The sequence below is a fragment of the Hippoglossus hippoglossus genome, chromosome 8 (genome assembly GCF_009819705.1).
Source record: "Hippoglossus hippoglossus isolate fHipHip1 chromosome 8, fHipHip1.pri, whole genome shotgun sequence".
NCBI lineage: Eukaryota > Metazoa > Chordata > Actinopteri > Pleuronectiformes > Pleuronectidae > Hippoglossus > Hippoglossus hippoglossus.
In genome coordinates, this window is record NC_047158.1 from 17,439,246 (window position 1) to 17,455,427 (window position 16,182).

General features: G+C 43.1%; 2 protein-coding genes across 2 annotated transcripts; one reads left to right on the forward strand and one right to left on the reverse strand.

The window, feature by feature from the left end:
- Positions 1-10,023, reverse strand: LOC117766099 (trichohyalin-like). Its single transcript, XM_034592805.1, has 16 exons — positions 10,004-10,023; positions 9,280-9,340; positions 7,781-8,137; positions 6,777-6,889; positions 6,416-6,687; positions 6,117-6,190; positions 5,844-5,954; positions 2,922-5,759; positions 2,386-2,524; positions 2,025-2,130; positions 1,740-1,896; positions 1,531-1,623; positions 1,349-1,435; positions 908-1,052; positions 663-751; positions 1-409 (listed from the first exon to the last, which is right to left on the reverse strand). Exons 1-16 carry the CDS (start codon positions 10,021-10,023, stop codon positions 359-361), a joined length of 4,713 nt encoding a protein of 1,570 aa, XP_034448696.1. The 3' UTR covers positions 1-358.
- Positions 10,024-11,902: 1,879 nt separating this feature from the next.
- Positions 11,903-15,677, forward strand: natd1. The gene is made up of 3 exons (XM_034594132.1): positions 11,903-12,101; positions 13,168-13,286; positions 13,963-15,677. The coding sequence occupies exons 1-3, from the start codon at positions 11,999-12,001 to the stop codon at positions 14,077-14,079; spliced, it is 339 nt and encodes a 112-aa protein (XP_034450023.1). The 5' UTR covers positions 11,903-11,998; the 3' UTR covers positions 14,080-15,677.
- The last annotated feature ends 505 nt before the right edge of the window (positions 15,678-16,182 follow it).

A 16,182-nucleotide genomic window follows, 5' to 3' on the forward strand; every position in this document is an offset into this window, starting at 1 on the left:
GTAAAAAGAGAGTAAATGTTGCATCACGCTACATCTAGTGGTGAAAAGTGTTAATAACAGCTTTTATGCAACTGGTGCAACACTGATGAGTTTTCCTGTGATGACCAACACAGACCTCAGATCTTTACCATCCTCTAGTGGTAGTCGGATGCTTGGTTTTTCTTTTCTTTTTTCCCAGCGTGAAGCACAAACAGATTTTTTATCCAATAAAAAACATTATGCAACACATTTTTGTGTAACAACAAAAGTTACACACACATTACAGATATATACATATATATATACACACTCTCTGAACTGCACTCGACAAACAGCCGTCTTCCTGTGATGTGCAGGTTCCAACGTCTTCGGATCAGAATCACTCAAACAGCTTCATTCTTTCTTGGACAGAGAGGCCGTCTTTCAAACTCTGCACGACAAACACACATTCAAATGAATAAGAGACAAAAACGTTATTCATAGTGACACACTTTACTGTTGGGTAAGGGTTTGAAAATGGTTCATATGAGAGAAACATTCTGCACTTTTACTTAAAACATCCTCTTAAACTCTGCATTCTTTGTGTGCTGGATAACAATTGCTTTCTGATGCATTCACATGCTTGTTTGCTTTATAATCTACATTCTACTAAACATTTAACCCAACTTAAAAACAAGGTTTACCTTCGATCTCGCTCTGATCTGACGTGTGAGCGATGACTTCTCAGTTTTCTTCTTAAAAGCAGCGTTACTTGGGTTCGGCGTGGAGTCCTCTGAGAAAGAGTGCAACATCAGAGAGGGATGGTATTAATGGCATGAACGGATATTATCGGATTCCCTGTTTAGCCAGGGGTCTTCTCTGTGTGGGGTTTGCATGTTCTGTTCCCCAAAAAGTCAAACTTGATTATGTGTGTGACTGTAAATCTCACTGAGGCTCTTTCCCGATGTGTCTCTGTTTGCAAACCAAGGTCCCAACTTGAAATGTTCAGCGTTGTGTTTGTTGACGTCATGATGCTGTTCGTCCTGGCTGTTCGTGTAGAGCGTCTTCAGCTTGTTCTGGGCATAGATTTTGTCCTGTCAATGTAAAATCACAGTTACAGAGTTAAATCGCTGCTCTTGTCATGTAAATAATAAATATATGAACAGACAGAAACAATTTGATATGTTTTTTTAAGTTTGCAATTGCATCTGTTACAGTCTGTCTGTCTGTCTGTCTGTCTGCCTGTCTGTCTGTCTGTCTGTCTGTCTGCCTGTCTGTCTGTCTGTCTGTCTGTCTGTCTGTCTGTCTGTCTGTCTGTCTGTCTGTCTGTCTGTCAGAGGATTTTCTCTAATCGGATCTTGTGATCCCGGAGGTTCAGAGACTTCAGTACCATTCGAGCGAGCTTCAACTCCTCCTTGAGTGAACAAGCTTCCTGTCGGAGGAACTGCATCTCTGCCTCCCTCGCCCGCAGAATCACCTGTGATGAGTCAACACAGCGTGATAGAATCAATATTCAGGTTCTTGGCAGAAAGTTTTAGGAGGGAGACTTTGAGGAGACTTCATGATGCTCACCTCCATCTCATAGAAGTCAGTGGTCTGTGCCACCACATGTGAATGTTTCCCATTCATCGAGAACTGTAGCTGCGACATTGCATCCATCTCTCTCTTGAAGGATCACACACACACACACACAAATACAACGTTTACACAACATCAACATAAGTCAATATGATTAAATAATATCCAGCTACAGGACCCGTGTAAGAAGAAACGGTTTGTACCTGCTTCTTTATCAGCTCCTGCCTTTCTTGTTGGTGCTGCATCAAGCATTTCCTCTCGCTCTGCAGCTCTTGGCTCAGCTGAGAGTATTCCAGGCATTTCTGCGTGTGCTGAACTGACAACACCTCCAGCTCCTTGTGCAGCAACTGGATCTCCTTCCTGCAGGGGGGAGATGATGTTGTACAGTAAAATACAAAGCAGCGTCCCTGGAACAAATGCTGTAGTGATAGAGTAAAACACTCTTTGCTCTTCAAGAGTAAAACTGACGTGATGGGATCAGTACTCACTCGTATTCAATATGCAGTTGTCCGATGTCAGCACTTTGCCTGATGTGCTGAGACTGTCTGCTTTTCTCCAGCTCCTGTTTATGGGCTCTCCTCATCGCTACAATTGCTAGGAAGAAAAAGTGATAAGATATAAAATGCCTGACTCCAACACTTACTTTCGACTTTTCATGATGGACAAAGCTTCTTGTGAACCAGTTTTTACACAGAATAAATGTTCCAATGATCTGCTCCCATGTGTCCGTGATAAAACTACAGTGATAAAACTACAGATCTGTCAAACTTAGCAAAGTAATGCATGGAGTCCCTTGAATGGCCTAGAGTGCTTTTACTTTGGCATTTCAGCCCTGACTACTTCATCTACCTGCCATGGTGGCAGCCGTCTCTTCCTGCAGCAGCTGGTCTTTCTCCTGCAGAAGTGCCGCCACCTCCATCTGATGCTGCTGCTGCAGATCTACGAACAGCTTCCTGTGCATTTCCTCCGCAGCAGTGACGCCGTGATCCTACGTTGAAATCCAGAAATTAGACCTCTATTTATATACATCGAGTCAATCCTGTTTTATTCATGCAGGGCAACATCACAGATCACAAGTTAACCTCAATTTGTACAGTAAACAACTCTGTGCACAGCTTTTATATACTTCAATGTAAGTTAGAGGGGATTTGTATACACTGTTATATAGTTATTGTATGTGCTAGTTAATGCTTTTGGTCACACAAACAAATACATATCAATAACCTTAAATTATAGATTTAGTCATTTTACATGTATTCACTTATAAAGACAAACAAACATGTGATCACACTACAATTTTCACAGTGTAAAAGCTTTAAAAAGCTTAAACTGAGAGATTCTAATAAGACTTCAATAGTTTGATAAATAAATAAAGTCTTTGTTACCTGAGGATGGACAAGGGCCTCTCTCGCTGCCAGAGCATCACAGTTACTTTCATTGAAAACAGGCGCCTCAGTGCAGTTTCTCTGTTTCTCTTTGGTATAGTATCCATGCAAGTGTTTCATCTCCTCCTCGTGGATCTGTTGAAGTTCTCTTATCTTCTCTCGAAAACTGCTTTCCAGTTTTTGCATCCGCTCCTCGTGATAATCTTCGATTCTCTGTATGTCTTCCAGGAGTCTCTGGTTCCCGGTCTCTACGGATATGATCTTTTGCTCGGCACGCTCCAGTTCCTCCCTGAGCACGCTGTTGTCCTCCTGGAGCAGACACAAGGTGTGATTTAACGCCTCCTCCTGCTCATCCATCGCCGTGGTGTCTTGCTCTTTGCACAGAGCCTGCAGTTTGTTCCGCTGCACCTCACTTTGCTGCAGCTCCTGCTCTAAATGCAAGTGCAGCCGGTCCGACAAATAAATCAGCTTTGCCTGCTCCTGCACCCAGTCCGTGTCTGCGTCTGAACCATTTTCCCCACTGTAGTCCACACTGCCCTCACTGACGGGTCCGTCTGAGATCTCCTGGCAGAGCTGCTTTAAGAATCTGGCTCTTCTTTGCAGCCGGGATGTAAGTCTCCCTAACCACTCTGGTTCCTTCTCCACCTTTTTGTCATCAGACTGTTTTTTTTCAGCTGGTTCTGTAGCCTCCTCTAAACCTCTGCCCTCCACCTTCACTTGCTGCTCATACGTTGCCAGCTCTGGAGGGCTGGTATCTGCCAGACCCGTCTTTTCACACTCCGCTTGTTGACTCTCATAGCGCTGCTGAAATTTCAAGGCAGCGCAAATGAGCTCAGCTTCGGCGCAGCCTCTACCAATCACACTTTCCAAATGCTCTTCACCGTCATATCCCTTTTTCCTAGACTGAGTTATTTTTTCTCTTCTTAGGGCTAATATTTGGGAGATGATGCTTTTGTACTTGTGTGCCACATTCCCCTCATCGTCTCTCACTGCTAAGGATATTTGGCCGATGCCACGTTGACTCTGAAGGACAGACAGCATTTTTCCTATGACAAATATTTCCCTCAATAAGCACTTCCTAACACTTGTCATGCCATTCTCCGTTGGAAATGTATCAGTGAGTTTACTTTTAGCACTAAGGCCACTAAAATCTCCAGCCACTGTCTCATCGTGGAGGATTTTGTCCTCTCCTTTGCTGGCATTGTGTGACTCGTGCTGATGTTTCTCTGCGTCTCTCTCTCCTTGCTGAAGGCAGGCTGCAGCGGCGGCCAGCTGCTTCTCAAACTGTGCAGCGTTAATCGGGGGGGCTTGGAGCCTGTCCCTGCAGGCTAGCACGATGTTCAGGGAGAGCTGAAACCTGCCGACCAGCACCCTGCAGCGGTTCTCGGACTCCTGGGCGAAGCGCTGACTCTGCCTGGCCTGGCTGTGGAGCAGCAGACTGAGGTGCTGGGCCGTGGCTCGGCTCTGGGTGAGCTGGGAGTACAGGTGTGGGTCCTGGCAGCTGAGGTGACCATGGTGTTCCTCCAGGCTTTGCGTGATGTCCTTAAGCTTCTCCTCTGTCACATACAGCTTCCTCTCCAGTAACTGGATCACAGACATAAACCTGTCTGGGTCATCTCCCGCCGTGACGATGTGCTGGTACGACGGGTCGATGGAGCGAGACCTGTTTCTGGCACGTTTATCAGAGCGGTTGCCGTGGACCTGAACAACATCTGTGGTGTTTGAGCTGTCGGAGAGCTCGTCACTCTCTGCTCCATCTTCTCTTCTAGCATTGAGAGGATCAGTCACCTGCTTTTCTCTCTCACTTGAGTTGGAAACTTTCAACACTTCATTCAGCTTCACCTCTGTCTCCTCCAAGCTGTTTCCCAGGACTTCCATCTTCAGCAGAACTTCAGTCAGCTCTTGCTCCTTCCCGTCCAGGAGTCTCTCGTATCCTTCTCGCATGTCCTGCGTTTCAGACTCCCTTTGCTCCGCCTTCCCCAACGCCAGCTGCAGTTCCTCGCAAACTCTTTCATACGAGTGCTCAAGATTGTAGTACTGGGTCTCATCTGTTTTCAAGCGGCTCTGCAGCCTGCTCACCTCTCCTTCCGCCTCAGATAACTGGTTCTGCAGCTCCTGACAGTGGTGGCCGAGCTGCTCTCTTTCCTCTTGTAGTTTCTGTACAGCAGATACCGTACATGTAAGCTCCTCTTGGAGCTGCTGCTGAGCCACCTCAATTTCTGTGGTCCAGGCCTGAGTCTTGCTCAGGCTCTGCTCCTGAGCCCTGTCCAGCATCTCCTGAAGGTCCTGTGAGTGCTGCTGGGCCTGCTCCAGACTGGCAGCCAAGCTCCTCCGTTCTCTGTCCTGACTTGCTTGAAGGAGCATGAGGTGCTTCTGCAGACGAGCCTCTTTGTCAGCCTGTGCTTCCTCATTGGCACAAAGTTGGGTTTCCACCTCTTGGAGATGTTTCTGCAAGCGATCGGCCTCCTGCTGGCGATCGTAATGACCCTGCAACTCCTGCTGCAGCTGTGTCAGCCGGGACTCGGCCTCCTTCTTCTGCTCCTCGCTGGCACTCAGCTGGGACTTCAGGGAGGACACATGATTCTCCCACTCCTTCTCCTGCTCAAGAAAGCAACGTCGATCTTGCTCCAGATGAGCTTGTGCGAGAGCTGTGGCGTCGCCTGTGACCAGTAACTGAGCCTGTTGAGCCAAGAGATCTACTCTTCGCTGTAGCTCGGCTTCTCTGGCCTCCTCGTAACTCCTCTTCTGCGTCTCCAGCTCGACGCGGAGGTCGTGGTTTAACTTCTGCAGTCGCTGTAAAGTCAAAGCTTGTTCCGAAGAGTTTGAAAGAAGATCATTCTAGAGGACGACAGAGAGCTTTAAGTAGGACAAACTGTTCTTTACATGCTGAATTTAATATTTATATTTCACAGTGTCTTCTACCTGTGGAGGAACCGATTCTCTTGAATGTGTCTCTCGCTCATGTTTCAGTTCATCCTGCAGATTCCTGTTTAACTGCTGGAGTCGAGACAGTTCCTTCTGTGTTTGCTCCAGCTGTGGTATAATGGCAACAAACGGTCACTCGTAACATGGGATCATGTCTCTCATATTAAATTTCCTAAACACATTTGATTTCTTCTGATTCTTAGACGGTTGAGCTGCTTGTTATTTCCTGCATGTGACACAATATCAAGATCAATGCACATGAAGTCTCACCTCTTTGACCAGCTGCACAGTTTGCTGCTGCTGCTCACATCGTGTTTCCTCCTCTTTTATTGAGACACCTACGTCTGTGAAAACCAGGACAACAGAAGAACCATTCACACAAAGCAAAAAGATTTGAATCCTCACTGACTGAATGTAACGTATAATGATAAAAATAATAATTTCCCTCGAGTGGCCTATAATTACATTTCTAAACACTGTAATAAAAACAGCGGGGATCAATTTTCCATTGGGACGTTTCATTTAAAAGTAATAACTGAAGAAATTACTATTTATCTCAGTTCACTCACCAGTTTGTGGCGGACACGGATCAGAGGGAGCACCGTGGTCGTCCTCCACCTGAGGACTCACAGGAGGTGGAGCTGAGTTACTACCACTGCAGCTCTGCTCCTTCTCCGGCTGCAGCTCCTTCTCCTGTTCTCTCTGCTGCTGATGTGAATCCTCTGCCTTGTCGCTGGCTTCTTGCCAACAGCTATCTGGGTTTTTAGATTCACACACAGCCTCAGCCGACTCTGAGTCCGGTTGATGTGATCTTTGTTGGGTTTTCTGCCCTGAGAGGGAGCTGTGAGCACGAGGAAAGAAACGTCTTCACAAGGGGAGATGCTTAAAGTCCCAAAGATTTGATACCAGCTGTGCAACAACTCCAGTTACCTTGGGACATCAGCTGTTACACTGGGCCTCACGTTCTTCAACACAGCTTGGACCCAGTTGCGTCTCATCCCAGAGGTCATTGCACAGAGCGCGGCAGACACTCCATCTTTGGTCTGTGGGGAAAAAGATTAAATGTTTGTTTTAAAAGCTTTTTATATTTGTATCTAAGGTCCTGACATATACATCTGCTTCATGTAAACTGCTGCATGACCTTAATTTACCCTCAGTAATGGAAAATGCTTTCCACCTCTCTTTCATCAAATATCTAAATAAAAGGCCAGTGACGTATTCTATGGTTATTGCCAAAATGTGGGCCAACATATAGACTTTAGACAAAAGCAGAAAGGGTCCAAGATGTCCTCCTGATGTCTGTAGCATCTGTGGAACATCAGTTATTAATATAAAAACTCAACCTTTAAGTACCTGTTTCTTTACTGTGTTGCAGTGATGATAATATGCAGCGGTAGAGACTGAAGAGGAGGAAGACATCTCCTCCACATCATCACCATGACACTGGTCTTCGTAATCCCTTTATGACAAAACCATAAACAGGAGTAGAAAACCCCAGTTTTTAAAGACTGAACATTATAAACATTTGTGATTCATTTGGATTAAAGCATTTATGCAGAACAACATTAGATGAAAAGTCCGACAAACCTGATTTGCTCCTCAGAGGACGACAGTCGACCAGAGTTCAAGATTTTCTCTCCTGAATTTTGTCCTTTATTATCTTGTGAGTTTGGAGGTGCATGGTCTGAATCTGTTCAGAGGCGACAGTAGAGAAACAGATTTATATGAAACTGTTTGAGAAGCGTCTTTGGTGAGATTTATCATCATTTGCTTTCAAATCTTTAAAGTCCTTATTTACATTTTTTGTGGTGCAGAATAAGAAAAAACCCACAAATAGCATAATAAAAATGAGCCATTAGATTTTCAGAAACATATAAGATTCATGGCTGAAATATAATTTAAGTTAGCTTTATGAGATATAATCATAATGACACATGAGTGAATCCACCTCGTCTGGAGGATCTTTCGTCGAGTCTGCTGAGAGAGCGGCTGCTCCTCATGAACGGAGCGGTCTTGAACGAGGGCGTGTGGAGGGACGAGAAGCTCCGGCTGCTGCAGAGGCGGAGAGCAGGTCTTCCTGGCTGAGGTGCCGGTCCGGTACCCGGGTGGCCAACGCTGCCATGGTGACCGAGGCTGCCTCTTTTCAAACTGCCTCCAACTTTACCGACGCCCGCCGTGAAGTCGCTGCCTCTGCTGCTTTGACTGTTGCTCCTGCCACAGCCGACGCTGGGTTTAGACACACTGCTGCCGGCTTGTTTACCACCACCAGATGCCGGCACTGTGAGTCGGTCCTTCGGGAGACAGAGAGGATGTGAGCGACAGCAGACACTTAACAACGACAGGGAATAAGACAGTAGAAAGCTCCATCTGCGTCTCAGGTATGGGGATGAAAAAATAAAGATGTCAAACATCACACCTCCTGCTCACCCCCATCCCAGCTTGGACTCTTTAACACAAACAATCCAATCACCACTGGAGAGAACCCTGTAATCCTCGCAAGAGCTCTTAATTTGCTTAAGTACCATCTGACCGACACTGTGATCGAGGACACACACACATTAAACTTAATCACACTTGAGCATCAGGGGAGTCATCAGACATACACAGTCTATTCTAGTCTATTCCAGTCTGAGCAGGCGCAACCTCTCCGACTGCAGAGGCAATCAATCTGTGGCCGGAGCCGTGACGCAGAAATCAATTGGAGGAGGGTGGAAGAGTCCTGACTCAGTGACTTGGGCAGGATTTAACTGCACACATTTGATTTTCAGTCATCAATGGTAACATATATCAGACTGAATGCAAGCAAAACATCCCCCGACTCTGAGGAAGTTGCATCCACGTTAAATCAACAATTCAGGACATTGCAAACGAAGCCTAATAATGTTGAACATGTTCTAACACACAGTTTATATTAAATATAATGCTGGAGGAAACTGTTAAAAATGTAAGATGCTGTACTTCAGACTAAAACCTCACAAAATAAAACAACCCTATCCCTAACCTTTATTTCTGAGTGTATTTGTTGTGATAACGCCGAAAGTTATTTTGTGAATCTTATTTTGGGATCAGATCCAGTGATTGAAGAGTCAATTTTTGCAACATAAAAATGCTGTATTTCATAAACGGAGTCGGATAGGACCTCGTAAATGCAAATCTTTATTTTGTATGTCTCAGTTTTATTATGAAAGATTTTTGTTTTAATCATGCTGACATGGTGGCTCATGCTAGAAACTTCAACACCCTTTTAATCTTTTGTTCAGATGTGGGAAATTAGATAATAATCAAGACAAATATAATAAAACGGAAGACTTTCTCATTTCAAGAATGTTTTCAAATCAATGTAATAAATAAGTCATACTTTTGAAAGTCAAAAGCATTTTAAATAACCTGAGAAGCATGTCTGTCTGAATTTCCTGCCGAGTTTGGTTCTTACCTTTCCTCCTTTCTTCTGTGCAGGTGTGTTGGTCCTGGAGTTCCCCACGAGCTCCGGCCACCTGTTATTGATCAGACTGAGGCAGCTCAGCACAAATCACGTTTTCATGGAAGTTAATTAAATTGATGGAAAACATTTGTAACATCTCTGTAGTAGCACGTTTATTTATGTGCACTTCAAAACAGCAACATTTTCACTGCATTAAGCTTCTTACAGGGAACATGAGATTTAGCCTACTTTGGATAAAGTGCTAAATTTCTGTTCTCCTATTAACGAGCCTAAATCAGCACAAAAAAACAAGCAACACAAAATCAATGGTGCTCAAATTAAATGCTTTTCTCTGGTTTAGTTGGTTACGACACTGGTAAAGGTTTGATTACTTTGTTAAACCAATAAAATCATGGATGGTGTCAGGAAATGTTTCCTACTTATGTGAGGACATTTCACATTTCACTTCTCTTTGACACCAAGAGTAAATATCATAAGCACACATCAAACTGTTAGTTGTCGATAAAGAAATAGACAAATGTTATACATGTTATACATAAACACAATATGTAACCTGTAATTATGGCTTTGAAATTCACAGAAATAATCTCCTTTTTAATTCGTCAGTGAGCCAACAAATTGAAGCACTGCCCTACTGTGTACATCTATCTGTCTAATAGCTGAACTAAATCAGTTACCTGTTACATTTAGGGAATAACCTGATAACTGGACTCACCTTGGCGACTTGGACATCATCTTTAACAGTAATGAGAGAAGACTAAATGAGACCACTGAGGAAATAGTGCAAATTGAACTATCTGTCTGCAGAAACGATTGTGCTCCTTCTCAGTCTGGAAAAATCCTGCATATCACAAGCACGTCTATACAAAAGTGTCCAAAAGAAACACAGACAGAAGTAATCCAACAGAGTTGACTAATTTAGTAATTGAGTTTTGTGGGATTAGGGCGACAGCTTAACAGGATTACTACACAGTCGTTTCAGTGAACTCAACGTACCTGTCTATAATTCTCCAAATGTATATAAAGTTTATATCAAGATGTTATATTTAATTGACATCAGCACCATGCAAACAGGTCGCAGTTAGCACATGAACTAATGTGAGTCTGAGAGGAGTCTGACCACTGGAGACACACAGCTGCCACCATGGACCTGTGAGCTGTGACCTGACCTGACCCATCAGAAACTGTGTCTGTTCATATACTGGAAAAACAACTGTACAATGTGAGTTCAGAGCGAGAAAGATCCTATTCTTCAATCTTTAACACCACATCATGCAATTAGAGCAGAAATGTCGTAACTAGTTTTATTTTATTGTATATATGTGGCCCGGACAAAACACGTAAAGCAGTAGACTTTTTTATCAGGGGTATACTTTCTTGATCGTATTTACTATAATCGACTTTATTGATCCCACGCTGGTGAAATTCACTTGTTACAGCAGCAGATAGTCAAAACAAGGTAGACAAGAGAACATGTGAACGTATAAAATTAAAACTAAAAATAGGTGATAAAAATCAAATAGAAACAGAAAAGACACTAAAGAGAAATATGTACATAATATATACATTTCACTACAGCTGGTTATGGGTTGTGAAAAGTGCTTTTACTATCATCTTGTTCAGTGGCACATAGCGGCGATGGCTGAGGGGTAGAGCGGTCCACCCCCAACCAGAAGGTCAGTGGCTCGAATCCCTAAGTGTCGTTGGGCAAGATGCTGAACCCGGAATGGCCCCTCATTGATGTTGAAGGCACTAATTGGAAGTCGCTTTTGATAAACGCGTCAGCTAAATGACATGTAATGTAATGTAAAAGATGATTGCGTGAGGCCAACCGGATCATTAAAGATCCCTATCACCCCAGCCATAAACTGTTCTGCCTGCTGCCGTCTGGCCGAAGGGTACCGCAGCATCCGGGCCCGCACCACCAGGCTCAGAGACAGTTTCATCCCCCAGGCCATAAGACTTTTAAACTCCTCCAATCTGTCATAACTCTGCACCTTAGCATATTTGCACTATTGCATATTTGCACTATTGCACACACTTGCACTATTGTTTTTCTTTTTCTTTAGGTGTATATATATATTTTAGATATGTATATTTTATTTTAAATTTTAAATTTTGATTGAGCATTGTTATAAGAGAGCCTGTGACCCAAGCATTTCATTGCAAGCGACTGCTTAATGTTATCGTTGTGCATATGACAATAAACTCTTGAATCTTGAATCTTGAATCTTGAAATGTAGAGAGTTAGTATAAAATGGTGTGTGTGTGTGTGTGTGTGTAACTTATATTATAGATGACTAACTAATATTAGATATGACTAATTAGTATAATATATGACTAACTTATATTATAAATGACTACTGACTAACCAACTTATATTTTAAATGATTAAGTAATACTATCGATGACTAATTAATATTACAAATTATTAACTAATATCATAGAAGACTAACTAATGTTATAGATGACTAACTATTACCAGAGAATACCAATATTTTAAATTTATATCAACTAATATTATATTTATCTTGATCCCAACGTCTGCACAGTTAGAGTCTCTCCCCAGGGCGCTGATTGGCTGCGGGTCGTCATGTGACCTCACAGCTGATTTCCTGCGGAGTGTTTTGCTTTGACCCTTCATTATTTTTCAGTTTAGCCGTTTCTGCTCCGGAGCTCCGCGGCCTCCCGTGTCCTCCAGCCGGCCACCATGGCGCAGGCAGCCCCGGCCAACACGGCCCCCGACGCCGCGAACCCTCAGATGCAGGTGGAGCACGACAAAAAGCGTCGGCAGTTTGTAATCAGACTGAATGGTGAGTTCAGCATGTAAACATTAGCATGCTAGCAGGCTAACGCTAACCAGCCCCAGACGGCTGCTGGGGGGGGGTTTCTCTGCTGCTACACGTCGCAGCCGTGGCCTCTTCTTTACCTTCCGGCGGCACTTTGGGGCATTAACGGGTTTATTGTTCCACACGGTTGAAGTGTCAACGTGTTTGATCAGATACCTTTTCCGGGTCAGGAGCTGAACGCAGGCCAGTGCTTCTCCTGACTTCTCCTCCAGCTGCTGGTTTCTCTGTGTGTCGCGGTGGAAACTGTCTCTCTTCTCCCTGACGTGGAGTCAAACACTCAGCCTTCAACAGCCTCCAGCCATAAAACCGTGGGATTGACGTGTGTGAAGTAAAGTAATTAAACTTCCAAGTGGAGCAACAGCCTCGTTCATCTCGTCCAACCTGTAGAAGTTTCAAAACACAGCTCGTCCACATTCCTGGGATAAAAACGCTGTGTATTGTTTAGTTCAGGCCGAACGAGGCCTGCGGCACTTCCTTAACTCTCTGGGATCCTTCTGTCCATGACAAGGCAAAGCACATCTGTGTGTTTTCCTTTTATAGAAATAAGTTTTTGCATTACAGATATGTTTCCAGCGAAATTAAGCCAACCCTTGTTCCCTGAATGAAGATCTCTATCTGTGGTCTGTCTTTCCACCCAGCTGCTACACAAGCGCTTGTCTGTCTGTACCTGGCCGGGCCAAGTGTTGTTTTCCACTGTGGTACACGGTATCAAACCAGCGATCCCTCTTGTTTTGAGGGGGCTGAATGATCGCTGATTGAAACCAGGGGGGCTGGGCGATAACGCCAAAGACGATATCAAGATAATAACATGTATAAAGCAGTCGCAATCTATTTTTATCCCAATAAACGTCAAATTTAATGGAAGCAGTGGGCTCTCACAAAGCTTTAATGCTCAGACTTTACAGTTAATCGACCATCAAATTCTGTAGCATGTGTATAGTAGGTATCATTGTGGTTGTCCGTTACATATTATCTAGTATCCACTAACAAGTTAACACAACCTGAGAGCTGTGACTTGTCTTTCCCTCAGGATCTCATGATCGGGCAGTTCTCCTGTATGAATATGTTGGGAAAAAGACGGTGGATTTGCAACACACTGAGGTTCCAGACGCTTACAGAGGAAGAGGAATCGCCAAGCACCTGGCCAAGGTAAAACTCATTAAGAGACCGAAAGACCCTGTATATAATACTTTGACTATATAAGTTTTAGGCATGTCCACGTCCATGTTAATGTGGAAAACGGGTATTTTGTGTGTGGCTGAACCACAGCAGATAAAGATGGACGACATGTCTCCACTTCCTCCAACTAACTATAAATTAAGCTAAAATGTCCCTGATACAAACGCCACCATCTTGTGCATTTGGATCAAGAGTCTTCACAGTAGAGGGGGGTATAGAGATGCAGGCTCAACCAATCACGAGTCAGTATTTTTTATCATCAAACAATAACTACACTGGCAAAATCAGTGTGATAAGAACTACATAAAAATGACAGAAACCTTATTTGAGAAATATTTAATGTGTACTTTTACTTTTTAGTTTGGTCTATCCCCCATCCATTAACATGGAGGAGGACCTATATTTCAGCAAGCCACCAGGTGGAGATTTAAACACTTGTCCACATGAATCTAAATTTCACTAATGATTAGAACTTAATTATTTCAATTGAAAAAGTACCTACTTATGTTGATTATACCAGTCATGTCCATGCTTGCTGTATATCTGGCAAACATTCACAAGCACACCTCACATAACTGAATTTCGAAACAAAGTGTTCATGTGAAAAAGTGCCTGTCAGTCAATTAATATGCTTGTGTGATGACAGGCAGCCATGGATTTTGTGGTGGAAGAGGACCTGAAAGCCCACCTGACCTGCTGGTACATTCAGAAATACGTCAAAGAGAATCCTCAGCCTCAGTACTTTGAACACATTTGTCAATGACCCCACGCAGCCGCGGCAGAGAAGGAGAAAGAGACTCCCAGGAGATGAACAAGATGTGGTGGCAGCAGCAGCAGCAGCAGCATCTTTTGAAGATACAGGCTGATATACAATAAAGGACCTTCCAGGCACATTGAGTGAATCCAGAGACAGCGGATCACACGGGGAAGTCGTCTGTGAGCTGTACATTAAGTCTGCGGTAATGGCCATAACACGTTGGAGGCAGTTTAACCAGAAGCAGGAAGTGAATCATCTGGTCATTACTTGTACACACGTGCAAACTAATCAACCAAAACCGAAGCCTGTTACCTCAGACAGAAACCTCCAGGTTGTCAAACCATCACTGACACTGAGCAAGCGTTGGGTTTATCAAGAGAACATGTGGAAAAAAAGACTGCAAATGTTCTGTCCTGCTTTGGACTCGCTGTTTGTGAACAGCTCTATGAAGATGGACCAACCCCGTGTCTTTCTCTGTGAGGACTCGGACGGAAGCAGCTTATGGCTTCACTGACGTCCAGATGATGACGACTTTTATAATTCAACTCCCTTTTGATATTCTTTGAGTTTGTTATTTTTTATTTCCGTTTGTGTTCCACTCTATAAACTTGTCTCTTAGGGGCTGAAATGCTAATGTAGTAGGTTTTGAATACTAAACACATCTTTTAAACATCAAGCTATTACAATTTCGTTTTCTATGTTACTGCAAAAAAGAGACATACATTTTGTCGGTAATGGGTAATTCAAAAATATATATAATCTGTATTTTGAAAACATTTATTTCTCAAATTTTCAATTTAGTTCCACTGTTACTCTGTCCACTTCCACTCTTACCAGTAACAGACACTTACTGTCCACATTGAAAAGTTAAAAGGTGCAAGAATTTGTAAACCAAAGAACACAATGTGAGGATGTCTAGCTCTGCAGGTACAACCATTTTCTCCATTGTAGGTGTTAAATGTCTCACACACACATGAGGAATTAGGTGTGAAGCTTGTCACTATGCAGCGCAGCACTTGAGAGTGTATTTGAATCAATATCTCTGCTGAAACCAGCATTTCACAAACAGCAGTGCTATATATTCAGGGCATTTACATTCTGTGGTGTGGTTGAGGCTTTCTGTGTTTTCTCGTCATTTGATCAGTTGCTGTTTTTTGATGATGAACAAGGCAACAATTTACTGACAAAATATGGTTTACTGTTATTTCCCTTCTCACGGCTCCTCTGGAGTCTTTTGCAGGCGACAATCTTAAGTGTTGAGGAGAAAAAATACCTCAGGTTACGCGACACACTGGCAGGACGTACATCAACGTGCGACGCAGACTATCTGCTTAAATAAGGAAAAACTTTCCCTTTGTAAAAGTTTTATTTTAGGTGGCACACACCTATTGGTTGGTTAAGGTATTCAAAACATTCTTTCATTTTGTAGTTTTGTTGATATTTGTGTGTTTTCTTGAAAGGAGTCAGATGCTGATGAAACAGTTTTTAGCGGATGGTTCTTTCAAATGAGCATGTGGTGGATGTACCAGTCCTTTATATTGTTTTGTGCTTGAGACTTTTCTTTTCTGTTACTGTTGTGTGTAAATAAATACATCTAATACTCACATTATTGTCAAAGTATGTGTGTGTGTATAACGAAACAGGATTCACATACAGCCATTGTTATGAGTATGACTTAGATATGTGTTTATGACAGTTTATGAACTGAGCTCTTTCATCGACTGAGTCAGATGAACACATTTCAATTTTAGCAAATGGATGCAAATGTATGTAAAACTTCCAACTACTACTTTTTGACTAGATGTATATTGTCTCCTTGATAAACTCATGCTCACATTCTGCAACAAACTGCATGAAATCAAGGAAACACTGGAAGTTTTAAACATTTGAAGTTACAGGTTAACTTTCAAACTCAATAACAGCACATACACTGTGTTGATCCAGTTCATGTGTAATTTGACCTTGTAACGCATCAGTGATGATCCAGCCTGTTGGTGAAGGTTTTTAAAGGGCCTTACTTTGTCACCACCTAGTGGCAGTATCGTGTATTGCATTTCACGCTGCAGTATTTTGATAATTGTCTGATATTGAGCTATGTTTGGTGATTTA

Excerpts from the sequence above, each read along its gene's own strand:
- natd1 (XM_034594132.1), top strand. The coding sequence starts at position 11,999 with ATGGCGCAGGCAGCCCCGGCCAACACGGCCCCCGACGCCGCGAACCCT. Across the intron at positions 12,102-13,167 it reads GTTTGTAATCAGACTGAATG|GATCTCATGATCGGGCAGTT; the intron begins GTGAGTTCAGCA and ends TCTTTCCCTCAG. Across the intron at positions 13,287-13,962 it reads TCGCCAAGCACCTGGCCAAG|GCAGCCATGGATTTTGTGGT; the intron begins GTAAAACTCATT and ends GTGTGATGACAG.
- LOC117766099 (XM_034592805.1), bottom strand. The coding sequence starts at position 10,023 with ATGATGTCCAAGTCGCCAAG. Across the intron at positions 6,191-6,415 it reads TCCGTGTCCGCCACAAACTG|ACGTAGGTGTCTCAATAAAA; the intron begins GTGAGTGAACTG and ends TGGTTTTCACAG. Across the intron at positions 2,525-2,921 it reads AGGCCCTTGTCCATCCTCAG|GATCACGGCGTCACTGCTGC; the intron begins GTAACAAAGACT and ends ATTTCAACGTAG.